The 26,702-nt window shown below is 48.6% G+C and overlaps 1 protein-coding gene across 3 annotated transcripts in view; it reads left to right on the plus strand.

Annotated features, from left to right (window-relative positions):
• Positions 1 to 21,728, plus strand: part of LOC139582219 (uncharacterized) — a 122,186-nt gene extending 100,458 nt beyond the window's left edge. For 2 of the 3 annotated variants that reach the window (XM_071412180.1, XM_071412179.1), the window contains 6 exons: positions 18,363 to 18,419; positions 19,023 to 19,130; positions 19,247 to 19,275; positions 19,401 to 19,448; positions 19,582 to 19,653; positions 19,752 to 21,728. In XM_071412180.1, coding sequence (XP_071268281.1) covers positions 18,363 to 18,419; positions 19,023 to 19,130; positions 19,247 to 19,275; positions 19,401 to 19,448; positions 19,582 to 19,653; positions 19,752 to 19,883 — 446 coding nt within the window. In that variant the 3' untranslated portion in view covers positions 19,884 to 21,728. Of the gene's footprint in view, positions 1 to 5,817; positions 6,097 to 18,362; positions 18,420 to 19,022; positions 19,131 to 19,246; positions 19,276 to 19,400; positions 19,449 to 19,581; positions 19,654 to 19,751 lie in introns of all 3 variants that reach the window. The other variant, XM_071412185.1, reaches the window with a different exon arrangement.
• The last annotated feature ends 4,974 nt before the right edge of the window (positions 21,729 to 26,702 follow it).

Consider the following 26,702-nt stretch of genomic DNA (forward strand, 5'->3'; position numbering starts at 1 on the left):
TCCTCTCTACTCTCCTCTTCTCTCCTCTCTCTACCCTTCTCTCTCCTCTCCTGTCCTCTTCTCTCCGCTTCTCTCCTCACTCCTCCACTCTCCTCTCTCCTCTACTCTCCTCTCTCCTCTACTCTCCTCTCTCCTCTCTTCTCTTCTCTTTTCACCACTCTCCTCTACTATCCATTCGCCTCACCCCTATACTCTCCTCTTCTCTCCTCTCTCTACCCTTCTCTCTCCTCTCCTGTCCTCTTCTCTCCGCTTCTCTCCTCACTCCTCCACTCTCCTCTCTCCTCTACTCTCCTCTCTCCTCTACTCTCCTCTCTCCTCTCTTCTCTTCTCTTTTCACCACTCTCCTCTACTATCCATTCGCCTCACCCCTATACTCTCCTCTGCTCTCCTCTCTCCTCTCTACTCTCCTCTCCCCTCAATTCTCCTCAATTCTCATCTCCTCTCCTCTCCTCTCCTCTCCTCTCCTCTCCTCTCCTCTCCTCTCCTCCATTCTCCTCTCTATTCCCCTCTACCCTCCCCTCTCCTATCTCCTCTCCTCTGCTTTCCTCTACTCTCCTCTCTCTCCTACTCTTTCCTCTACTGTCCTCTCTCCTCTGCTCTCCTCTCTCCTCTGCTCTCCTCTCTCCTTTGCTCTCCTCTCTCCTCTGCTCTCCTCTCTCCTCTACTCTTGTCTCTCCTCTCTCCTCTGTTCTCCTCTCTCCTCTGTTCTCCTCTCTACTTCGCTCTCCTCTCTCCTCTCTCCTCTACTCTCCTATCTCCTCTACTCTCCTCTCTCCTCCTCTTTTATCTCCTCCTCTAATCTCCACTCTCCTCTCTCCTCAACTCTCCCCTCTCCTCATCCTCTCCTCATCCTCTCCTCATCCTCTCCTCTCCTCTCCTCTCCTCTCCTCTCCTCTCCTCTCCTCTCCTCTCCTCTCTCTCTTTCTCTCCCTCCTGCTCTCTCCTCTCTCTACCCTTCTCTCTCCTCTCCTCTACTCTCCTCTCTCCTCCTCTCCTCAACTTTCCTGTACTCTCCTCTACTCTCCTCTCTCCTCAACTCTCCTCTCTCCTCATCTCTCTCTTCAACTCTCCTCTCTTCTCCTCTTCTCTCAGCTTCTCTCCTGTCTCCTCTACTCTCCTCTCTCCTCTGCTCTCCTCTCTCCTTTGCTCTCCTCTCTCCTCTACTCTAATCTCTCCTCTACTCTCCTCTCTCCTCTACTCTTCTCTCTCCTCTCTTCTCTTCTCTCTTCACCACTCTCATCTCCTCTACTCTCCTTTCCTCTACTCTCCTTTCCTCTACTCTCCTTTCCTCTACTCTACTCTCCTCTCCTCTACTCTCCTCTCTCCTCTCTCCTCTCCCCTCTACTCTCCTCTGCTCTCTACTCTCTCCTCTCCTCTACTCTACTCTCCCCTCTCCTCTCTCCTCTACTCTCCTCTCTCTCCTCTCTCCTCTCCTCTATTCTCCTACTCTCCTCTCTCCCCTCTTTTCCTCTCCTCTACTCTCCTCTCTCCTCTCCTATCCTTTTTGCTCTACTCTCCTCATCTCCCTCCTCTCCTCTATTCTCCTCTCTCCTCCTCTCCTCTCCACTCTCCTCTCCTCTCTCCTCTTCTATCTCCTCTCCTCTCTCCCCTCCACTCCTCTCCTCTCCTCTCTCCTCTACTTTCATCTCTCCTCTACTCTCTCCTCCTCTCTCCTCCTCTCTCCTCTACTCTCCTCTCTCCTCTACTCTATTCTCCTCTGCTCTCCTCTCTCCTGCTCTACTCTTCTCTCTCCTCTCATCTTGTCTCCCCTCTTCTCTTCTTTTCTCTTCTCCTCTTTCTTCTCCTCTCTTCTCTTCTCTTATATCTCCTCTACTATTTTCTCCTCTTCTCTCCTCTCCTCTTCTCTCCTCTCTCATCTCCTCTGCTCTCTTCTACTCTACTCTCTACTGTACTCTCTTCTCATCTGCCCTGCTCTCTTCTTCTCTCTGCTTCTCTATTTCTTTCTCTTTATTTTTAGGGTGAAGTGTAATGACCTCTTTTTCTCTCTCTCTGCTCAGCAACAGAAAAACAGAAGTGGTCTGAGCTGAAATAACCACTGAAAGAAGGACCAGTTGCAGACATAAATACAGTGGGGCAAAAAAGTATTTAGTCAGCCACCAATTGTGCAAGTTCTCCCACTTAAAAAGATGAGAGAGGCCTGTAATTTTCATCATAGGTGCACTTCAACTATGACAGACAAAATGAGAAAAGAAAATCCAGAAAATCACATTGTAGGATTTTTTATGAATTTAATTGCAAATTATGGTTGAAAAGGGGACTGGTGGTGGTGCAGCTTGTTACATTGAACTCAGATCATACTGTCTCTGTGTCTGGGTTAGACACTTGTTCAGAGGACTGGTGGTGGTACAGCTTGTTACATTGAACTCAGATCATACTGTCTCTGTGTCGGGGTTAGACACTTGTTCAGAGGACTGGTGGTGGTACAGGAGCACTCTGAAGGTCTTGGGAGGAAGTTGTAGGAAGTGCCAATGATGTGGCAGCAGAGTCTCTGAATGACTTCCAATCCTGGAGAGACAAGAGACTTGATTCCACTGATATGTCATGTTGACGTGTTGACTATGTCACTTGACTTTGTCACTTCACATATTTCCGTCCTGTAAACTATTTAGATAGTTAGGGGAGGGTGTGGTTTGTCTGGTTGTCCTTGTCTCATCGCACTCTAGCTACTCCTGTGGCGAGCCGGGCGCAATGCAGGCTGACACGGTCGCCATGTGTACAGTGATTCCTCAGACACATTGGTGCACATTGTGTCAAGAAGCAGTGCCTCTTGGCAGGGTTGTGTTTAGTTGTATGTTTGAGTAGGCTAGTGTAGCTCTACTAAAACACATGGCTCAAAAAGAGGGATGTGGTTAGTGGTTATGATATGAAGGTTTGGCTTGGAAAGGTTTAGTTGCCTGGTCACAGACAGCTGATGTGTTCTGCACTGGATCCCACAAATGAAGGGAAAAGGTGAGAGGAGGAGAGTGTTGATGTGAGAAGGAATTAACAAGCAAAGTGATCATGCTGTTTGTTTATGGCTACGAGGAAATTGACCTGTATTTGCATGTGATCAGGGGTTTATTCATTCTAGTATCATGTAGTAGCCTAAACGTATCAATGTTACACTGAGCTGGGTGACTGGAATATGAATGACAGTCATCCAAGTAAACGGCACCGATCACCACTTGAATATGAGCACATTAATGCCATATCCCTGCATCACTAATACAGACTCTCATACATGTGAAGAAGGCCTTCAACTGCTGGTGAGCTGGAGGATTCTCACCAAGGTGTCAGAAACTAGATAAAAACCATGACTACGTTGAGGAAGTGATGCTCTAGTGGTGAGTAGAGATGCTGCTGTATGGTGAGAAACTCATAGTGCTGAGACACTCTGACAGAGGAGAAACTCATAGTGCTGAGACACTCTGACAGAGGAGAAACTTGTAGTGCTGAGACACACTGACAGAGGAGAAACTTGTAGTGCTGAGACACTCTGACAGAGGAGAAACTTGTAGTGCTGAGACACTCTGACAGAGGAGAAACTTGTAGTGCTGAGACACTCTGACAGAGGAGAAACTCATAGTGCTGAGACACTCTGACAGAGGTGAAACTTGTAGTGCTGAGACACTCTGACAGAGGAGAAACTTGTAGCGCTGAGACACTCTGACAGAGGAGAAACTTGTAGTGCTGAGACACTCTGACAGAGGAGAAACTTGTAGCGCTGAGACACTCTGACAGAGGAGAAACTTGTAGTGCTGAGACACTCTGACAGAGGAGAAACTTGTAGCGCTGAGACACTCTGACAGAGGAGAAACTTGTAGTGCTGAGACACTCTGACAGAGGAGAAACTTGTAGCGCTGAGACACTCTGACAGAGGAGAAACTTGTAGTGCTGAGACACTCTGACAGAGGAGTAACTTCTAGTGCTGAGACACTCTGACAGAGGAGAAACTTGTAGTGCTGAGACACTCTGACAGAGGAGAAACTTGTAGTGCTGAGACACTCTGACAGAGGAGTAACTTCTAGTGCTGAGACACTCTGACAGAGGAGAAACTTGTAGTGCTGAGACACACTGACAGAGGAGAAACTTGTAGCGCTGAGACACTCTGACAGAGGAGAAACTTGTAGTGCTGAGACACTCTGACAGAGGAGTAACTTCTAGTGCTGAGACACTCTGACAGAGGAGAAACTTGTAGTGCTGAGACACTCTGACAGAGGAGAAACTTGTAGTGCTGAGACACTCTGACAGAGGAGTAACTTCTAGTGCTGAGACACTCTGACAGAGGAGAAACTTGTAGTGCTGAGACACTCTGACAGAGGAGAAACTTGTAGTGCTGAGACACACTGACAGAGGAGAAACTTGTAGTGCTGAGACACTCTGACAGAGGAGAAACTTGTAGCGCTGAGACACACTGACAGAGGAGAGACAGAAACAGAGGAGAGACAGAGAGGATCATGGCTGACATCCATCATTCATTTTGGGGACTGCTCGTGACCGTTTTGTACCTGCTAACAGGTAAGACAGAGGAGAGAGAGTAAGAATATGTCATTAGAGATCATAAAACACATTTATTTCACACGGCCAAACTAGTTCAGTTTACATTTTACTAATATAATGATGACATTTCTGTTGTGTATCTGTTTACTCTTCACTATTGTATAATAAACAGTATATTACACTATTATTCACACTGAAGAATATCAATAAGAATACCTATGAAATATAATGTCATCTGTATTACCAGTTAATAATTATCTGATGTCATACTCCTTCCAGGTGTCAGTGGAGAAACTATGTTCTCCAGTGAAAATAATGACCTGATATTATGTTCTTGTCAGGTGTCAGTGGAGAAACTGTCCCCCACATCACCACAAGGAAATTACGCTATGGTGATAGAGAAACTTCCCTCTTGGCACACACTGGATGAATCAACATTGTTTCCACAATATTTCAACAAAATTGCGTTGAACCAATGTGGAATAGACATTGAATTGACGTATGTGCCCAGTGAGTAGTGTATGGTGAGAAACTTGTTGTGCAGAGACACTCTGACAGAGAGAGAAGCAAAGGAGAGAGTGAGGGAGAGGACAATGGTTAAAATGGCTGTTTTGGGACTGCTTGGGTCCCTTTTATATCTGCTAACAGGTGAGACCAGTGCGATATTTAGAGAATAACATGCAAACTATCCATCTCAGAAAACAATATATATATTCATATTGTAGAATTTCTTTGGTTGAGTAAACATTTTTGTTGTGACATTCGGTGGATATGGTGACTCCATTTATGTGAAAACCTTTTAAGTATATTAATGGTCGCCATCTCTATTCTAATCTGTATTCAAAATAATGACCTGATATCATGTTCTTGTCAGGTGTCAGTGGAGAAACTCTATGTTCTCCAGAGAGGGAGATGATGTCAGTCTGCCGTGTAACAATGTGGTTAATCTGAACTGCTCCTCAACTACATGGACCTATATCAGAGATGTATCTACTGTTACTATTGAAGTAGTTGAATTTGGGAAGATCAAAGTTGAGAAGACAGAGAGAGCAGACAGACTGAGTGTGGGGTCTGACTGTTCTCTACGTGTTAGTGATGTCAGAGCTGAGGATGCTGGACTCTACACTTGTCGACAGTTCCTTACAGAGACTGGACCACAACAAAGAGAGGATGCTCATGTTCTTCTGTCTGTTCTAACCAGTGAGTATTACTGTTTAAATCAGAGTTTAAATGTCACTGTGTACAAGTGTGTTGTTAATTATCATATGCTATGTGAAAACAGCCAACAAGTACTGTATACCTTTGTCTCTTTCTCAGTCTCCTCTACCCCACCAGTGACAGATCTGAAGCCTAATGTAGATATGACGTTACGGTGTTCTCTGCTCACCTATAAGGGACATGAAAGGTGCAACTCAGGAGTTAGTCTCAGCTGGGTGCCTGAAACAGGTACTAATAACCAGGTCATACAGCCTTCTCCCTGTGACATCACTCTGACTGTGACACTCCAGAGGGAGGACAACAACAGGAAGTGGACGTGCACGCTGACTGAAGAGGGAAACGTGAAGATCTCCACTGACTTCACCTCCACATTCTCAGGTATGTGTTCTTGTTATGCTCCTAGAATATGAATAAGTTCACAAGATCTGTGATGATATTAAAGTTGAATATCAAACCTGATTCATTCTCCTGATATTAGTGATTAATTATTAATTTGATATGAAATCTCCTCTCTACTCTCCTACTCTTCTCTCTCCTTTCTCCTCTCCTCTCTCTCCTCTTTCCTCTACACTCCTCTCTCCTCTTCCATCCTGTCTCCTCTCTTATCTCCTCTCTACTCTCCTCTCCCTCTTCCTCTCTCCTCTTCTCTCCTCTCCTCTCCTCTCCTCTCCCTCTACTGTTTTACTCTCTTCTCTACTTCTCTCTAATCCTCTCTCCTCTCTCCTTTCCTCTCTCCTCTCTCCTCTCTCCTCTCCTCTCCTTTCTCCTCTCCTCTCTCCTCTACTCTCCACTCCTCTCTTCACTACTCTTCTTTCTCCTCGCCCCTCCTCTCTCCTCTACTCTCCACTCCTCTCTCCTCTCTCCTCTCTCCTCTCTCCTCTCCTCTCCTTTCTCCTCTCCTCTCTCCTCTACTCTCCACTCCTCTCTTCACTACTCTCCTTTCTCCTCTCTCCTCATCACTCCTCTACTCTCCTCTTTTCTCCTCTTTCCACTAATCTACTCTCTTCTCTCATCTCCTCTCTCCTACTCTACTCTCCTCTCTCCTCTCTCCTCCCCTCTGCTATCCTCTCTCCTCTCCTCTCCTCTCTCCTCTACTCTCTCCTCTACTCTCTCCCCTCCTTTCTCCTCTACCCTCTTCTCTCCTCAACTCTCCTCTCTCCCCCTCTCTCTCCTCCTCTACTCTCCTCTCTCCTCCTTTCCTCCAATCTCCCCTACTCTCCTCTCCCCTACTCTCCTCTCCTCTCCTCTCCTCTATACTCCTCTCCCCTCTACTCTCTCCTCTCCTCTCTCCTCTCCTCTCTATTCTGATCTATACTCTCTCCTCTCCCCTCTACTCTCTCCTTTACTCTCCTCTCCTCTACCACTCTCCTCTCTCCTCAACTCTCCTCATCTCTCTCCTCCTCTCTCCTCTCCTCTCCCCCTCTCTCCTCCTTTCCTCCACTCTCCTCCTTTCCTCCTCTCCTCTCCTCTCCTCTCCTCTCCCCTCTACTCTCTCTTCTACTCTCTCCGGTCCTCTCTCCTCTCCTCTCCTCTCCTCTGATCTATACTCTCTCCTCTCCCCTCTACTCTCTCATCTACTCTACTCTCCTCTCCTCTCCTCTATCTCCTCCCCTCTCCTTTCTCCTCCACTCTATTCTCCTCTGCTCTCTCCTCTCTCCTCCTCTCTCTCCTCTTTCCTCTACTCTCCTCTCTCCTCTTCCATCCTGTCTCCTCTCTCCTCTACTCCCCTCTTTCCTCAACTCTCCTCTCTCCTCTACTTTCTTCTCTCCGCTTCTCTCCTCTCCTCTCTCCTCCACCACTCTCCTCTCTCCTCTCCTCTCTCCTCTCCTCTCCTCTGATCTATACTCTCTCCTCTCCCTCTCTCCTCTCCCTCTACTCTCTCATCTACTCTACTTTCCTCTCCTCTCCACCTCTCTCCTCTATCTCCTGACCCTCCCTTCTCCTTTCTCCTCCACTCTATTCTCCTCTGCTCTCTCCTCTCTCCTCCTCTCTCTCCTCTTTCCTCTACTCTCCTCTCTCCTCTTCCATCCTGTCTCCTCTCTCCTCTACTCCCCTCAACTCTCCTCTCCGCTTCTATCCTCTCTCCTCTGCTCTCCTCTCTCCTCTCTCCTTCGCTCTCCTCTACTTTCTTCTCTCTGCTTCTCTCCTCTACTCTCCTCTCCTCTACTCTCTCCTCCACTCTCATCTACTCTCCTCCTCTCTCCTCTCTCCTCTAGTCTCCTCTACTCTCCTCTCTACTCTCCTCTCTCCTCTCCTCTCCTCTCTCCTATACTCTCCTCTCTCCTCCTCTCTCCAGTACACTCCTCTACTCTCCTCTCTCCTCCAACACTCTCTTCAACTCTCCTCATCTCACTACTCCTCTCTCCTCTACTCTCCTATCTCCTCTACTCTCCTCTCTCCTCCACTCTCCAGTACACTCCTCTACTCGCCTCCTCTCCTTTCCTCCACTCTCCTCTACTCTCCTTTCTCCTCTACTCTCCTCTCTACTCACCTCTCTCCTCTGTTCTCCTCTCTCCTCTCCTCTACTTTGCTCTCTTCTCTGCTTTCCTCTCTCCTATACTCTCCTCTCTCCTCTGCTCTCCTCTCTCCTCTCCCCTCTTTTCTCCTCTGTTCTCCTCTCTCCTCTGTTCTCCTCTCTACTCTCCTCTCCCCTCTTTTCTCCTCCTCTCTCCTCTAGTCTCCTCTACTTTGCTCTCTTCTCTGCTTACCTCTATCCTCTCTCCTCCTCTCTCCAGTACATTCCTCTACTCTCCTCTCTCCTCTATTCTCCTCTACTCTCCTCTACTCTCCTCTCTCCTCTACTCTCCCCTCTATTCTCCTCCTCTCCTCATCTCTCTCCTCCTCTGCTCTCCTCTACTTTAGTCTCCTCTATCCTCCTCTCTCCTCCTCTCCTTTCCTCCACTCTCCTCTACTCTCCTCTCTCCTCTGTTCTCCTCTCTCCTCTGCTCACCTCTCTCCTCTACTCTCCTCCTCTCCTTTACTCTCATCTCTCCTCTCTCCTCTCTCCTCTGCTCTCCTCTCTACTTCGATCTCCTCTCTCCTTCGCTCCCCTCTACTTTCGTGTCTCTGCTTCTCTCCTCTCTCCTCTACTCTCCTCTCTCCTCCACCACTCTCCTCTCTCCTCAACTTTCCTCCTCTCTCCTCTCCACTCTCCTCCACTCTCATCTACTCTCCTCTATTCTACTCTCTTCTCTACTCTCCTCTCTCTCTATTCTCCTCTCTCCTCTCCCCTCTTTTCTCCTCTCCTCTCTCCTCTACTCTCTTCTCTCCTTTACTCTCATCTCTCCTCTCCCCTTCTCTCCTCTCTCCACTTCTCTCCTCTACTCACCTCTCTCCTTTACTCTCCTCTCTCCTTTTACTCTCCTCTCCTCCTTTCTCCTCCACTCTATTCTCCTCTCTCCTCTCCTCTCCTCTCCTCATCTACATCTCCTTTCCTCCACTCTCCTCTGCTCTCCTCTATCTCCTCTCCTCCCCTCCTTTCTCCTCCTCTCTCTCCTCTCTCCTCTTCCATCCTGTCTCCTCTCTCATCTACTCTCCTCTACTCTCCTCATCTCTCTCCTCCTCTCTCCTCTGTTCTCCTCTGTTCTCCTCTCTCCTCTGCTCTCCTCTCTACTCTCTCATCTGATCTCCTTTCCTCCCCTCCTTTCTCCTCTACTCTATTCTCCTCTCTCCTCTACTCTCCTCTACTCTCTCATCTACTCTCCTCTCTCCTCCTCTCTCCGCTCCTATACTCTCTCCTCTCTCCGCTTCTCTCCTCTCTCCTTTACTCTCCTATCCTCTCTCTCTCCTCATCTACATCTCCTTTCCTCCACTCTCCTCTGCTCTCCTCTATCTCCTCTCCTCCCCTCCCTTCTCCTCCACTTTATTCTCCTCTCACCTCTCCTCTCCTCTCTCCTCCTCTCTCTCCTCTTTCCTCTCCTCTCCTCTCTCCTCTTCCATCCTGTCTCCTCTCTCATCTACTGTCCTCTCTCCTCAACTCTCCTCAACTCTCTCCTCCTCTCTCCTCTGTTCTCCTCTCTCCTCTACTCTCCTCCTCTCCTTTACTCTCATCTCTCCTCTCTCCTCTCTTCACTCTCCTCTACTCTCCTCTACTCTCCTCTCTTCACTCTCTACTCTCCTCTCTCATCCAATACTCTCCTCTACGCTCCTCTCTCCTCTACGCTCCTTCTCTCCTCCTCTCTCCAGTACACTCCTCTACTGTCCTCTCTCCTCCACCACTCTCTTCAACTCTCCTCATCTCACTACTCCTCTCATCTACTCTCCTCATCTCCTCTTCTCTCCTCTACTCTCCTATCCTCTCTCTCTCCTCATCTACATCTCTTTTCCTCCACTCTCCTCTTCTCTCCTTTACTCTCATCTCTCCTCTTCTCTCCTCTCTTCACTCTCCTCTCCCCTCTACTCTCTCCTCTCCTCTCTTCACTCTCCTCTACTCTCTCCTCTCCTCTCTCATCTCCTCTCTCCTCTGCTCTCCTCTCGCCTCTCTCATTCGCTCTCTTCAGTACTCTCCTCTCTCCTCCCCTCTCCTCCTCTCTCCAGTACACTCCTCTACTCTCCTCTCTCCTCCACCACTCTCTTCAACTCTCCTCATCTCTCTTCTCCTCTCTCCTCTACTCTCATTTACTCTCCTCATCTCTCTCCACCTCTACTCTCCTCTACTTTAGTCTCCTCTACTCTCCTCTCTCCTCCTCTCCTTACCTCTACTCTCCTCTCTCCTCTACTCTCCTCTCTACTCACCTCTCTCCTCTGTTCTCCTCTCTCCTCTGTCCTCTCTCCTCTGTTCTCCTTTCTACTCTCCTCTCCCCTCTCTCCTCTACTCTCCTCTCCCCTCTCTCCTCTACTCTCCTCTCTACTCACCTCTCTCCTCTATTCTCCTCTCTCCTCTCTACTCTCCACTCTCCTCTCTCCTCCACTCTCATCTACTCTAATCAATTCTCCTCTATTCTACTCTCTCCTGTCCTCTCCCCTCTACTCCCCTCTCTCCTCCGTTCTCCTCTGTTCTCTTCTCTCCTCTGTTTTCCTCTGTTCTCCTCTCTCCTCTACTCTCTTCTCTCCTTTACTCTCATCTCTCCTCTCTCCACTTCTCTCCTTTTTTCTCCTCTCTTCTCTCTCCTCTCCTCTCCTCTCTCATCCACTACTCTCCTCTCTCCTCTCTCATCCACTACTCTCCTCTCTCCTCTCCTCTCCTCTGATCTCTACTCTCTCCTCCTATCTCCTCTCCTAAACTCCTTTCTCCTTTCTCCTCCACTCTATTCTCCTCTCTCCTCCACTCTATTCTCCTCTCTCCTCTACTCTCCTCTCTCTTCTCTCAAATACTCTCCTCTCCTCTCCTCTCTCCTCTCTACTCTCCTCTCATCTCCTCTCCTCTCCTCTCTCTTCTCCTCTCCTCTCTCCTCTCCACTACTCTCCTCTCTCCTCTACTCTCCTCTCTCCTCTACTCTCCTCTCTCCTCTACTCTCCTCTCTCTTCTCTCAACTACTCTCATCTCTCCTCCTCTCCTCTTCTCTCCGCTTCTATCCTCTCTCCTCTCTCCTCTGCTCTCCTCTCTCCTCCTCTCTCTCCTCTTTCCTCTCCTCTCCTCTCTCCTCTTCCATCCTGTCTCCTCTCTCATCTACTCTCCTCAACTCTCCTCATCCCTCTCCTCCTCTCCTCCTGTCTCCTCTCCTCCTCTCTCCTCTCCCCTCTTTTCTCCTCTGTTCTCCTCTCTCCTCTGTTCTCCTCTCTAATCTCCTCTCCCCTCTTTTCTCCTCTCCTCTCTCCTCTCCTCTACTTTGCTCTCTTCTCTGCTTACCTCTATCCTCTCTCCTCTTTCCTCTCCTCTCCTCTCTCCTCTTCCATCCTGTCTCCTCTCTCATCTACTCTCAACTCTCCTCATCCCTCTCCTCCTCTCCTCTCTCCTCCTCTCTCCAGTACATTCCTCTACTCTCCACTCTCTTCCACCACTCTCTTCAACTCTCCTCATCTCACTACTCCTCTCTCCTCTACTCTCCCCTCTATTCTCCTCCTCTCCTCCTCTGCTCTCCTCTACTTTAGTCTCCTCCATCCTCCTCTCTCCTCCTCTCCTTTCCTCTACTCTCCTCTCTCCTCTGTTCTCCTCTCTCCTTTGCTCACCTCTCTCCTCTACTCTCCTCCTCTCCTTTACTCTCATCTCTCCTCTCTACTTTGATCTCCTCTCTCCTTCGCTCTCCTCTCTCCTCCACCACTCTCCTCTCTCCTCCACCACTCTCCTCTCTCCTCCACCACTCTCCTCTCTCCTCAACTTTCCTCCTCTCTCCTCTCCACTATCCTCCACTCTCACCTACTCTCCTCTCTTCTACTTTCTTCTCTCCTCTCCTCTCCTCTCTTTTCTCCTCTCCTCTCTCCTCTACTCTCCTCTCTCCTCCACCACTCTCCTCTCTCCTCAACTTTCCTCCTCTCTCCTCTCCACTCTCCTCCACTCTCATCTCCTCTCCTCTACTCTCTTCTCTCCTCTCCTCTCCTCTCTTTTCTCCTCTCCTCTCTCCTTTACTCTCATCTCTCCTCTCTCCTCTCACCTCTGCTCTCCTCTCTCCTCTCTCCTTTACTCTCCTCTCTCTCCTACTACTCTCCTCTCTCCTCTCCTCTACTCTCTCCTCTACTCTCTCATCTGATCTCCTCTCCTCTCCTCTCTCCTCAACTTTCCTCCTCTCTCCTCTCCACTCTCCTCCACTCTCATCTCCTCTCCTCTCTTCTACTCTCTTCTCTCCTCTCCTCTCCTCTCTTTTCTCCTCTCCTCTCTCCTTTACTCTCATCTCTCCTCTCTCCTCTCACCTCTGCTCTCCTCTCTCCTCTCTCCTTTACTCTCCTCTCTCTCCTACTACTCTCCTCTCTCCTCTCCTCTACTCTCTCCTCTACTCTCTCATCTGATCTCCTCTCCTCTCCTCTCTACTCAACTCTCCACTCTCCTCCTATCTCCTCTACTCCCCTCCTTTCTCCTTTCTCCTCCACTCTATTCTCCTCTCTCCTCTCCTCTCATCTACTCTCCTCTCCTCTCTCATCTACTCTCCTCCTCTCTCCTCTGCTCTCCTCTCTCCTCTTCTCTCCGCTTCTATACTCTCTCCTCTCTCCTCTGCTCTCCTCTCTCCTCTGCTCTCCTCTGCTCTCCTCTCTGCTCTCTTCTCTCCTCTGCTCTCCTCTCTCCTTTCGCTCTCCTCTCTCCTTTCGCTCTCCTCTCCTCCCCTCCTTTCTCCTCCACTCTCCTCTCCTCCTCTCTCTACTCTCCTCCTCTCCTTTACTCTCATCTCTCCTCTCTCCTCTCTCCTCTGCTCTCCTCTATCCTCTCTACTTCGATCTCCTCTTTCCTCTCTCCTCTACTCTCCTCTCTCCTCAACTTTCCTCCTCTCTCCTCTCCACTCTCCTCCACTCTCATCTACTCTCCTCTATTCTACTCTCTCCTCTACTCTCTCCTATACTCTCTTCTCACCTTTACTGTCATCTCTCCTCTCCTCTCCTCTCCTCTCCTCTCCTCTCCTCTGATCTCTACTCTCTCCTCTCCCCTCTACTCTCTCCTCCTATCTCCTCTCCTAAACTCCTTTCTCCTTTCTCCTCCACTCTATTCTCCTCTCTCCTCCACTCTATTCTCCTCTCTCCTCTACTCTCCTCTCTCTTCTCTCAAATACTCTCCTCTCCTCTCCTCTCTCCTCTCTACTCTCCTCTCATCTCCTCTCCTCTCCTCTCTCCTCTCCTCTCCTCTCTCCTCTCCACTACTCTCCTCTCTCCTCTACTCTCCTCTCTCCTCTACTCTCCTCTCTCCTCTACTCTCCTCTCTCTTCTCTCAACTACTCTCATCTCTCCTCCTCTCCTCTTCTCTCCGCTTCTATCCTCTCTCCTCTCTCCTCTGCTCTCCTCTCTCCTCCTCTCTCTCCTCTTTCCTCTCCTCTCCTCTCTCCTCTTCCATCCTGTCTCCTCTCTCATCTACTCTCCTCAACTCTCCTCATCCCTCTCCTCCTCTCTCCTCTCCTCCTCTCTCCTCTCCTCCTCTCTCCTCTCCCCTCTTTTCTCCTCTGTTCTCCTCTCTCCTCTGTTCTCCTCTCTAATCTCCTCTCCCCTCTTTTCTCCTCTCCTCTCTCCTCTCCTCTACTTTGCTCTCTTCTCTGCTTACCTCTATCCTCTCTCCTCTTTCCTCTCCTCTCCTCTCTCCTCTTCCATCCTGTCTCCTCTCTCATCTACTCTCAACTCTCCTCATCCCTCTCCTCCTCTCCTCTCTCCTCCTCTCTCCAGTACATTCCTCTACTCTCCACTCTCTTCCACCACTCTCTTCAACTCTCCTCATCTCACTACTCCTCTCTCCTCTACTCTCCCCTCTATTCTCCTCCTCTCCTCCTCTGCTCTCCTCTACTTTAGTCTCCTCCATCCTCCTCTCTCCTCCTCTCCTTTCCTCTACTCTCCTCTCTCCTCTGTTCTCCTCTCTCCTTTGCTCACCTCTCTCCTCTACTCTCCTCCTCTCCTTTACTCTCATCTCTCCTCTCTACTTTGATCTCCTCTCTCCTTCGCTCTCCTCTCTCCTCCACCACTCTCCTCTCTCCTCCACCACTCTCCTCTCTCCTCCACCACTCTCCTCTCTCCTCAACTTTCCTCCTCTCTCCTCTCCACTATCCTCCACTCTCACCTACTCTCCTCTCTTCTACTTTCTTCTCTCCTCTCCTCTCCTCTCTTTTCTCCTCTCCTCTCTCCTCTACTCTCCTCTCTCCTCCACCACTCTCCTCTCTCCTCAACTTTCCTCCTCTCTCCTCTCCACTCTCCTCCACTCTCATCTCCTCTCCTCTACTCTCTTCTCTCCTCTCCTCTCCTCTCTTTTCTCCTCTCCTCTCTCCTTTACTCTCATCTCTCCTCTCTCCTCTCACCTCTGCTCTCCTCTCTCCTCTCTCCTTTACTCTCCTCTCTCTCCTACTACTCTCCTCTCTCCTCTCCTCTACTCTCTCCTCTACTCTCTCATCTGATCTCCTCTCCTCTCCTCTCTCCTCAACTTTCCTCCTCTCTCCTCTCCACTCTCCTCCACTCTCATCTCCTCTCCTCTCTTCTACTCTCTTCTCTCCTCTCCTCTCCTCTCTTTTCTCCTCTCCTCTCTCCTTTACTCTCATCTCTCCTCTCTCCTCTCACCTCTGCTCTCCTCTCTCCTCTCTCCTTTACTCTCCTCTCTCTCCTACTACTCTCCTCTCTCCTCTCCTCTACTCTCTCCTCTACTCTCTCATCTGATCTCCTCTCCTCTCCTCTCTACTCAACTCTCCACTCTCCTCCTATCTCCTCTACTCCCCTCCTTTCTCCTTTCTCCTCCACTCTATTCTCCTCTCTCCTCTCCTCTCATCTACTCTCCTCTCCTCTCTCATCTACTCTCCTCCTCTCTCCTCTGCTCTCCTCTCTCCTCTTCTCTCCGCTTCTATACTCTCTCCTCTCTCCTCTGCTCTCCTCTCTCCTCTGCTCTCCTCTGCTCTCCTCTCTGCTCTCTTCTCTCCTCTGCTCTCCTCTCTCCTTTCGCTCTCCTCTCTCCTTTCGCTCTCCTCTCCTCCCCTCCTTTCTCCTCCACTCTCCTCTCCTCCTCTCTCTACTCTCCTCCTCTCCTTTCCTCTCATCTCTCCTCTCTCCTCTCTCCTCTGCTCTCCTCTATCCTCTCTACTTCGATCTCCTCTTTCCTCTCTCCTCTACTCTCCTCTCTCCTCAACTTTCCTCCTCTCTCCTCTCCACTCTCCTCCACTCTCATCTACTCTCCTCTATTCTACTCTCTCCTCTACTCTCTCCTATACTCTCTTCTCACCTTTACTGTCATCTCTCCTCTCCTCTCCTCTCCTCTCCTCTCCTCTCCTCTGATCTCTACTCTCTCCTCTCCCCTCTACTCTCTCATCTGATCTCCTCTCCTCTCTACTCAACTCTCCACTCTCCTCCTCTCTTTCCCTCTCTCCTCTTCCATCCTGTCTCCTCTCTCATCTACTCTCCTCTACTATACTCTTTCCTCAACTCATCTCTCTCCTCTCCTCTCCTCTCCCCTTCTCTCCTCTATCGACTACTCTCCTTTACTCTCCTCTCTTCTCTCTCCTCTCCTCTCTCATCCACTCTCCTCTCCCCTGATCTCTACTCTCTCCTCTCCACTCTCTCATCTCCTCTCCTCTCCTCTCTACTCAACTCTCCACTCTCCTCCCCTCCTTTCTCCCCCACTCTATTCTCCTCTCACCTCTACTCTCCCCTCCTCTCTTTCCTCTTCTATCCGCTCTCCTCTTCCCTCCTGTCTCCTCTCTCATCTACTCTCCTCTACTATCCTCAATTCTCCTCTCTCCTCAGCTCTCCTCTACTCTCCTCTCTCCTCCACCACTCTCCTCTCTCCTCAACTTTCCTCCTCTCTCCTCAACTCTCATCTACTCTCATCTACTCTCATCTCTCCTCTATTCTCCTCTCCTCTCCTCTCCTCTCCTCTCCTCTCCTCTCCTCTCCTCTCCTCTCCTCTCCCCTCTATTCTCCTCTCTCCTCTCATCGCTCCTCTCTTCTACTTTGCTCTCTTCTCTGCTTTCCTCTATACTCTCTCCTCTTCTCTCCTATCTCCTCCTCTCTCCAGTACTCTCCTCTACTCTCCTCTACTCTCCTCTTTCCTCTAATCTCCTCTCTCCTCTACACTCCTTTCTCCTCTTGTAGGTGTAACATGAGACACATGGATAACATATAAAGGTATAAGATAGGTGAACAGTAAAATAACATACATGTCAGACAGAGAGGCGCCTAAAGAAATTGGACACACTAAGGATAGGGGAGACTAGAACAAAGAGTGCATTGATTTAGTGGTGAAGGGAAGGAGCATGGGGTCTGTTGACACACTGGGATAGAGGGTCCGGCCACCATTATAAACTAATTGAAAGCAGATGGTGGTGAATGACTTCATAAGGGATGGACAATACTATGTGGGTATAAATATAAAGGACTGGACTTCTGAGAGGTGGGTGTTCCGCGGGGACATGCCAGTTGGCTATACAATTGTAATAAAAAGCATGTTTGATTTTACAAGTTCTTGAAAGCGTTGTATTTGAAATGATTTTCCACGACACTCTACACTCCTTTCTCCTCTACACTCCTCTCTCCTCTACTCTCTCCTCTCCTCTTTCCTCATCTCTCTCCTCTCCTATCCTTTCCTCCACCTTCCTCCACTCTCCTCTCCTCTCTCCTCTCCTCTGTTCTCCTCTCTCCTCACATCTACACTCCTCTCTCCTCTACTCTCTCCTCCCCTCTCCTCTCCTCCTCTCCTTTCCTCTACTCTCCTCCTCTCTCCACTACTCTCCTCCTCTCCTCCTCTCTCCTCTCCCCTCTGCTCTCCTCTCCTCTCTGCTCTGCTCTCCCCACTGCTCTGCTCTCCTCTCCCCTCTATTCTCCTCTCCTCTCCCCTCTATTCTCCTCTCCTCTCCTATACTCTCCTCTCTCCTCTACTCTCCTCTCCTCTCTCCTCTGCTCTCCTCTCTCCTCTGCTCTCCTCTCTCCTCTGCTCTCCTTTTCTCTCATCTCTCCTCTCCCCTTCTCTCCCCTCTCCTACTCTCCTACTCTACTCGACTCTACTCTCCTCTCTTCTCTCTCCTCTCCTCTCTCAACCACTCCTCTCCTCTGATCTCTACTCTCTGATCTCTGATCTCTACTCTCTCCTCTCCTCTGATCTCTACTCTCTCCTCTCCTCTGATCTCTACTCTCCTCTTCACTCTCCCTCCTCCTATCTCCTTTCTCCTTTATTCTCCTACCACCTCTCCTCTCTCTCCTCTTTCTTCTCCTCTTCCATCCTGTCTCCTCTCTCATCTACTCTCCTCTACTATCCTCTTTCCTCAACTCTCCTCTCCTCTGCTCTCCTCTCACCTCTACTCTCTTCTCTCCTTTATGCTCATCTCTCCTCTTCTCTCTTCTCTCAACTACCCTCCTCTACTCTCCTCTCTCCTCCTCTACTTTCCTCCACTCTCCTCTACTCTCCTCTCCTCTACTCTCCTTTCTACTCTACTCCCCTCTCTCCCCTGATCTCCCCTCTCCTCTGATCTCCCCTCTCCTCTGATCTCCCCTCTCCTCTACTCTCCTCTACTCTCTCCTCTCCTCTCTCATCTCCTCTCCTTTCCTCCACTTCTCTCCACTCTCATCTACTCTCCTCTCTCCTCCTCTCTCCAGTACTCTCCTCTACTTTCCTCTCTCCTCTACTCTCCTCTACTCTCCTCTCCTCTCCTCCTCTCTCCAGTACATTCCTCTACTCTCCTCTCTCCTCCACCACTCTCTTCAACTCTCCTCATCTCACTACTCCTCTCTCCTCTACACTCCTCTCTCCTCTCCTCATCTCTCTCCTCTCCTCTCCTCTCGTTTCCTCCACTCTCCTCTCCTTTCCTCCACTCTCTTCCACTCTCCTCTCCTTTCCTCCACTCTCTTCCACTCTCCTCTCCTTTCCTCCACTCTCTTCCACTCTCCTCTCCTTTCCTCCACTCTCTTCCACTCTCCTCTCCTTTCCTCCACTCTCTCCTCTGTTCTCCTCTGCTCTCCTCTCTCCTCTGCTCTCTTCTCTCTCATCCACTACTCTCCTCTCTCCTATCCTCTCCTCTCCTCCTCTCTCTGCTCCTACACTACTCTCCTCTGTTCCAAATCGCCTCTAACACTATTGAAATATGTCTGTCCACCACACTACTATCCAGGAAGTACAGCCTCCACTGCAAGACCAGCCTTGTCAACCACCTCCCCATCTTCTGCTGGTATTGTATTTAATACTATTTCCCTTCTCAGCTGTATGGTAGACTGTATGGTAGGTCTTTCATTTAAAAACATATGAATTCATTTTCCACACCAGACACAAACATACACATATAAACAACATATAAACAACTTACAGACGCACAAACAACGACTACATCTCATCTGCCCAGACCCACATGCTCACACCCCCATCCCTAGTGCCTGCATTATCGTTTGCTGTCTATCATCAGGCGGTCTTTTCAAACTGCTCTTCCACTAAAAGGACATTATCATCATGTTCACAATCTCACAGTATTATTCCAACATCATAGTGGGGAAATATATACAACACAGGATATCACGTTTTGACTGGACCTTTAAAACTGAAACATTTTCTCTACACGCCACAGCAAAATGTGAGGAATTGCAGGAGATGTACTTTTAAAACATAAATGTTGCTCTCCACCATCAAGAGGGGGCAATTAAAGTGTTTAGCCTTGAGAGGAGGGCTGGCTCTAGCCTTTTGGGGGCCCTACGTGAGATTTGGTTGTGGGGCCCCCAAAAGGTGAGAGCTGGCCCTGCTCTAAGGTCCCCCATTAACCAGACCCTGCTCCCCTCTCTAGTCATCTCCGGTTCTGAGAAAATCTTCCTCAAGGTGTCTGTAGGAGTGGCTGTGGGAGCAGCGGTGTGTGTCATCATAGCTGTCATCATAGTACGCAGGAGGAGAGACAGTAAGGACTTGCATTTGTCTCTGAGTTTAATGGAGGGCATTAATACACAGTAATACATGGAGACAGCCAGTTGTTTCATTGAAATTCTTCTGATTTCTTTTATTTGTTCTTGTCAGAGAATCAAGTGCCAACTGATAACAGCATTGTGAGTGAACTGTGACTTAATTAACACAGTTAGTTATTTTACTTTAACAATATTATAATACACTAAGAGTTTGCATTATAATTCTATTGTTTTTAATCCATTACCTTTGTTATTCATTTATGAAGGGTCTGAATGCAGTAAACCACTCCACCCCACCAACCAATGAGGACAAGGTTAGTGCATCAATATCCTAATGGAAGTTGAAACATGATTCATATGAAACATCATTTGACCCAGTTATCCTGCAATCAGACTAATGTCCAGTTTCAATGATTCACGTTTCAATAACAATTCTGACCCTTGTAGAGTCAACCTGCTGACAGAATCACCTATGCCTCCATTGACCACTTCAATCAAAATCCTCCTCAGAGAGTTGATGTAAGTGAAGCTATACTGAACATATTGTAATGGTATCACTCTCCCTCCTATACACTGTTTACAGCCTTTACTTTGTTGTGTTTGTGTTGTCTCTGTAGGTCCAAGGTGAAGATGCAGTGATGTATGCCTCAGTTATGCCTTCTTCTGGCAGAGGGAGAGAGACAGCGAACCCTGCTGACCCCAGCTCCCTCTACTCCACTGTCAACAAACCTCAGGGAGCCAAGACATAAGGAGAGACAGTGAAACCTGCTGACCCCAGCTCCCTCTACTCCACTGTCAACTAACCTCAGGGAGCCAAGACATCAACATGAAGACTACACTCACTCATTCACACTCTAATTCCAGACCTGATTTGGTTCTAGGAAGAGAGATGTTTGTGCTATTACAGGGGACAATCTGCACTAGTTTCATCCATTTCTGGACGTATTAATTAATGATATGCACCCATTGATTCTTAAACTGTCAAAACCCATCAGAACCCAAAATATATGCTTGTTTTACGCCAATGTTTGTAAACAAATGAAATGTAAACAAACACACTGTAAAGCCTCAAAACACGGTTTAAAATATAATGTTGATATAATGGATGGCCAGTCCTTGCATCCATAGCTATGTCTATGAGTTTAAGAGTGGTTACATTTCTCCTGCAACATTCCTCAGATTTTTAGCAAAACAGTGGCGGGGAGTGTGCTTTGTTACTGTTTCATCTGCTGTTTGCCGCTTTAAGATGTGTATATTTTATTGATATAGACCAGAGAGATAGGAGACAGGAAAAGTGGAAGAGTTCGAGAGTCAGAAGGGCATGTTTCAGATTCAGACTCATGCTGACTCTGGTAGCCTGGGCTGTAAAGGGCATTCGGGAAAGTATTCAGATCCCTTGACTTGTTCCACATTTTGTTAAGTTACAGCCTTATTCTAAAATATAATAAATAGTTTTTTTCCTCATCAATCCACACACAATACCCCATAATGACGAAGAAGAAACAGGTTTTTATAAACTCTGCAAAAATCGAAAAGCTGTCAACTGCGTTTATTTTCAGCAAACTTAACATGTGTAAAATATTTGTATGAACATAACAAGATTCAACAACAGACAAACTGAACCAGTTCCACAGACATGTGACTAACAGAAATGGAATAATGTGTCCCTGAACAAAAGGGAGGTCAAAATCAAAAGTAACAGTCAGTATCTGGTGTGGCCACCAGCTGCATTAAGTACTGCAGTGCATCTCCTCCTCATGGACTGCACCAGTTTTGCCAGTTCTTGCTGTGAGATGTTACCCCACTCTTTCACCAAGGCACCTACCTGCAAGTTCCCATTTCTGGGGGGAATGGCCCTAGCCCTCACCCTCCGATCCAACAGGTCCCAGATGTGCTCAATGGGAATGAGATCCGGGCTCTTCGCTGGCCATGGCAGAACACCAACATTCCTGTCTTGCAGGAAATCACACACAGAACGAGCAGTATGGCTGGTGGCATTGTCATGCTGGAGGGTCATGTCAGGATGAGCCTGCAGGAAGGGTACCACATGAGGGAGGAGGATGTCTTCCCTGTAACGCACAGCATTGAGATTGCCTGCAATGACAACAAGCTCAGTCCGATGATGCTGTGACACACTGCCCCAGATCATGACGGACGCTCCACCTCCAAATCGATCCCGCTCCAGAGTACAGGCCTCGGTGTAACGCTCATTCCTTCGACGATAAACACGAATCCGACCATTACCCCTGGGGAGACAAAACCGGGACTCGTCTGTGAAGAGCACTTTTTGCCAGTCCTGTCTGGTCCAGTAACAGTGGGTTTGTGCACATAGGCGACGTTGTTGCCGGTGATGTCTGGTGAGGACCTGCCTTACAACAGGCCTACAAGCCTCAGTCCAGCCTCTCTCAGCCTATTGCGGACAGTCTGAGCACTGATGGAGGGATTGTGTATTCCTGGTGTAACTCCGGCAGTTGTTGTTGCCATCTTGTACCTGTCCCGCAGGTGTGATGTTCGTATGTACCGATCCTGTGCAGGTGTTGTTACATTTACATTTACATTACATTTAAGTCATTTAGCAGACGCTCTTATCCAGAGCGACTTACAAATTGGTGCATTCACCTTATGATATCCAGTGGAACAACCACTTTACAATAGTGCATCTAACTCTTTTAAGGGGGAGGGGGGGGTTAGAAGGATTACTTTATCCTATCCTAGGTATTCCTTAAAGAGGTGGGGTTTCAGGTGTCTCCGGAAGGTGGTGATTGACTCCGCTGACCTGGCGTCGTGAGGGAGTTTGTTCCACCATTGGGGTGCCAGAGCAGCGAACAGTTTTGACTGGGCTGAGCGGGAACTGTACTTCCTCAGAGGTAGGGAGGCGAGCAGGCCAGAGGTGGATGAACGCAGTGCCCTTGTTTGGGTGTAGGGCCTGATCAGAGCCTGAAGGTACGGAGGTGCCGTTCCCTTCACAGCTCCGTGTCAAGCACCATGGTCTTGTAGCGGATACGAGCTTCAACTGGAAGCCAGTGGAGAGAGCGGAGGAGCGGGGTGACGTGAGAGAACTTGGGAAGGTTGAACACCAGACGGGCTGCGGCGTTCTGGATGAGTTGTAGGGGTTTAATAGCACAGGCAGGGAGCCCAGCCAACAGCGAGTTGCAGTAGTCCAGACGGGAGATGACAAGTGCCTGGATTAGGACCTGCGCTGCTTCCTGTGTGAGGCAGGGTCGTACTCTGCGAATGTTGTAGAGCATGAACCTACAGGAACGGGTCACCGCCTTGATGTGAGTTGAGAACGACAGGGTGTTGTCCAGGATCACGCCAAGGTTCTTAGCACTCTGGGAGGAGGACACAATGGAGTTGTCAACCGTGATGGCGAGATCATGGAACGGGCAGTCCTTCCCCGGGAGGAAGAGCAGCTCCGTCTTGCCGAGGTTCAGCTTGAGGTGGTGATCCGTCATCCACACTGATATGTCTGCCAGACATGCAGAGATGCCATTCACCACCTGGTTATCAGAGGGGGGAAAGGAGAAGATTAATTGTGTGTCGTCTGCATAGCAATGATAGGAGAGACCATGTGAGGATATGACAGAGCCAAGTGACTTGGTGTATAGCGAGAATAGGAGAGGGCCTAGAACAGAGCCCTGGGGGACACCAGTGGTGAGAGCACGTGGTGCGGAGACAGATTCTCGCCACGCCACCTGGTAGGAGCGACCTGTCAGGTAGGACGCAATCCAAGCGTGGGCCGCGCCGGAGATGCCCAGCTCGGAGAGGGTGGAGAGGAGGATCTGATGGTTCACAGTATCAAAGGCAGCCGATAGGTCTAGAAGGATGAGAGCAGAGGAGAGAGAGTTAGCTTTAGCAGTGCGGCCCAGTGGTCTGCCACTACAAGGACAATCAGCTGTCCATCCTGTCTCCATGTAGCGCTGTCTAAGGCATCTCACAGTACGGACATTGCAATTTATTGCCTTGGCCACATCTGCAGTCCTTATGCCTCCTTGCAGCATGCCTAAGGCACGTTCACGCAGATAAGCAGGGACTCTGGCATCTTTCTTTTGGTGTTTTTCAGAGTCAGTCGAAAGGCCTCTTCAGTATCCTACATTTTCATAACTGTGACCTTAATGCCTACCGTCTGTAAGCTGGTAGTGTACTAACGACCGTTCCACAGGTTCATGTTCATTCATTGTTTATGGTCCATTGAACAAGCATGGGAAACAGTGTTTAAACCCTTTACAACCCTTTACAATGAAGTTCTGTGAAGTTATTTGGATTTTTACAAATTATCTTTGAAAGACAGGGTCCTTTTAAAAGGTAGGTTTCATTTTTTGCTGATTGAATAAGAAAAGTATGGAAATTTACATAAGTAAATTCAGACCCTTTACTCAGTACTTTGTTGAAGCACCTTTGGCAGCATTTACAGCCTTCAGTCTTCTTGGGTATGGCACTACAAGCTTGGCACACCTTTTTCTCCCATTCTGCTCTGCAGATCCTCTCAAGCTCTGTCAAATTGGATGGGGAGCATTGCTTCAATGCTATTTTCAGGTCTCTTCAGAGATGTTCGATTGGGTTCAAGTCCGGGCTCTGGCTGGTTCACTCAAGGACATTCAGAGACTTGTCCCGAAGTCACTCCTGAGTTGTCTTGGCTGTGTGCTTGAGGTCGCTGTCCTGTTGAAAGGAGAACCTTCGCTCCAGTCTGAGGTCCTGAGTGCTCTGGAACAGGTTTTCATCAAGGATCTCTCTGTACTTTGCTATGTTCATCTTTCCCTCGATCCTGACTAGTCTCCCAGTCCCTGCCGCTGAAAAACATGCCCACAGCATGATGCTGCCACCACCATGCTTCACCGTAGGGATTGTGCCAGGTTTCCTCCAGACGTGACACTTGTAATTCAGGACAAATAGTTCAAACTTGGTTTCATCAGACAAGATAATATTGTTTCCCATTTTCAGAGTCCTTTAGGTGCCTTTTGGCAAACTCCAAGAAGGCTGTCATGTGCCTTTTACTGAGGAGTGGCTTCCGTCTGGCCACTCTACCATAAAGGCCTGATTGGTGGAGTGCTGCAGAGAAGGTTGTCCTTCTAGAAGGTTTTCTAATCTCCACAGAAGAACTCTGGAGCTCAGTCAGTGACTATCTGGTTCTTGGTCACCGCCCTGACCAAGGCCCTTCTCCCTCGATTGCTCAGTTTGGCCGGGCAGCCAGCTCTATGAAGAGTCTTCTTCCATTTAAGAATGATGGTGGCCACTGTTCTTGGGGACCTTCAATGCTGCAGACATTTTTTAATACCCTTCCCCAGATCTGTTCCTCGACACAATCCTGTCTGAGCTCTACGGACAATTCCTTCAACCTCATCGCTTGGTTTTTGTTCTGACATGCACTGTCAACTGTGGGACCTTTTATAGACAGGTGTGTGCATTTCCAAATTATGTCCAATCAATTGAATTTCCCACAGATGGACTCCAATCAAATTGTAGAAACATCTCAAGGATGATCAATGGAAACAGGATGCACCTGAGCTCAATTTCGAGTTTCATAGCAAAGGGTCTGAATACTTATGTGAATATGTAAATGTAAATGTACATCAATGTAAATGTAAATGTAATAAGGTATTTCTGTAAAAAAAAAAAAAAAAATGTGAGAAAAAAAATCGAAATACCTGTTTTTGCTTTGTCATTTTGGGGTATTGTCACGGCCGTCGAATGAACTGTTCCAAGGTGTAGCGTGGTGAGCGTACATATTCCTTTATTTCATATGACGCCGACAAAAACAACCATCCAAAACAACCGTGAAGCTAAATGCTATAGTGCCAACAAACAAAGATAACTTCCCACAAACACAGGTGGGAAAAAGGGATACCTAAGTATGGTTCTCAATCAGAGACAACGATAGACAGCTGTCCCTGATTGAGAACCATACTGGCCAAAACATAGAAATACAAATCATAGAACGAAAGAACATAGAATACCCACCTCAAATCACACTCTGACCAAACCAAATAGAGACATAAAAAGGATCTCTAAGGTCAGGGCGTGACAGGTATTGTGTATAGATTGATGAAAAAGTTTTATTGAATCCATTTTCAAATAAGCCTGTAACGTAACAAAATAAGAAAATTCAAGGGGTCTGAATACTTTCCAAATGCACTGTATACAAGTGAACCACTGGACCACACAGGTGGACCACACAGGTGGACCACACAAGTGAACCACTGGACCACACAGGTGGACCACACAGGTGGACCACACAAGTGAACCACTGGACCACACAGGTGGACCAAACAGGTGGACCACACAAGTGAACCACTGGACCACACAGGTGGACCACACAGGTGGACCACACAAGTGAACCACTGGACCACACAGGTGGACCACACAGGTGGACAACACAAGTGGACCACTGGACCACACAGGTGGACCACACAGGTGGACCACACAGGTGGACCACTGGACCACACAGGTGGACCACACAGGTGGACCACACAGGTGAACCACTGGACCACACAGGTGGACCACACAGGTGGACCACTGGACCACACAGGTGGACCACACAGGTGGACCACACAGGTGAACCACTGGACCACACAGGTGGACCACACAGGTGGACCACTGGACCACACAGGTGGACCACACAAGTGAACCACTGGACCACACAGGTGGACCACACAGGTGGACCACTGGACCACACAAGTGAACCACTGGACCACACAGGTGGACCACACAGGTGGACCACTGGACCACACAAGTGAACCACTGGACCACACAGGTGGACCACACAGGTGGACCACTGGACCACACAGGTGGACCACACAGGTGGACCACTGGACCACACAAGTGAACCACTGGACCACACAGGTGGACCACACAAGTGAACCACTGGACCACACAGGTGGACCACACAAGTGAACCACTGGACCACACAGGCCACTAAAATATGTTTCTAATTACTAGATGGATGAGGTGGAACACGGGCGTTACGTTTTCTGTTAGGATGATAGTAGCTTCTTTGCCAAACATTTAGCTTTGCTGATAAACTCATGGAAGTTTTTTCCTGCATTTCTCTTGTTTCAAATTATATTGACTAAAGTGATATACTTAATAAAACAAAAATAAATCTTTACTGAATGTTTCATTTTGATTCACTCCAGAATTTGACCGAGATCAAAAACATTGTATTGCCCATTGGGGTTTTATTCAGTAATTTACTCCATTCTTCAGTCGATAAAATGAAATTGTTTTCATTGTCCATACCTTATGCTTGCCCATACCATAATCCCACCGCCACCATGGGGCACTCATGGTTCACAACATTGCTGTCAGCAAACCACCCGCCCACACGACACCACATGCACTGTCTGCCATCTGCCCGGTACAGTTGAACCCGGGATTAATCCGTGAAAAGCACACTTCTCCAGTGTGCCAGCGGCCATCGAAGGTGAGCATTTGCTGGTGAGGACAACGAGCACGCAGATGAGCTTCCCTGAGACAGTATGTGACAGTTTGCTGATGAAGGCTGGAATGTGTGGCTTTTAAATGATAAAGAAACATTTCACTGAACATCCATTTTCATAAAACAGTGACTG

The sequence above is a fragment of the Salvelinus alpinus genome, chromosome 8, assembly GCF_045679555.1.
Source record: "Salvelinus alpinus chromosome 8, SLU_Salpinus.1, whole genome shotgun sequence".
NCBI lineage: Eukaryota > Metazoa > Chordata > Actinopteri > Salmoniformes > Salmonidae > Salvelinus > Salvelinus alpinus.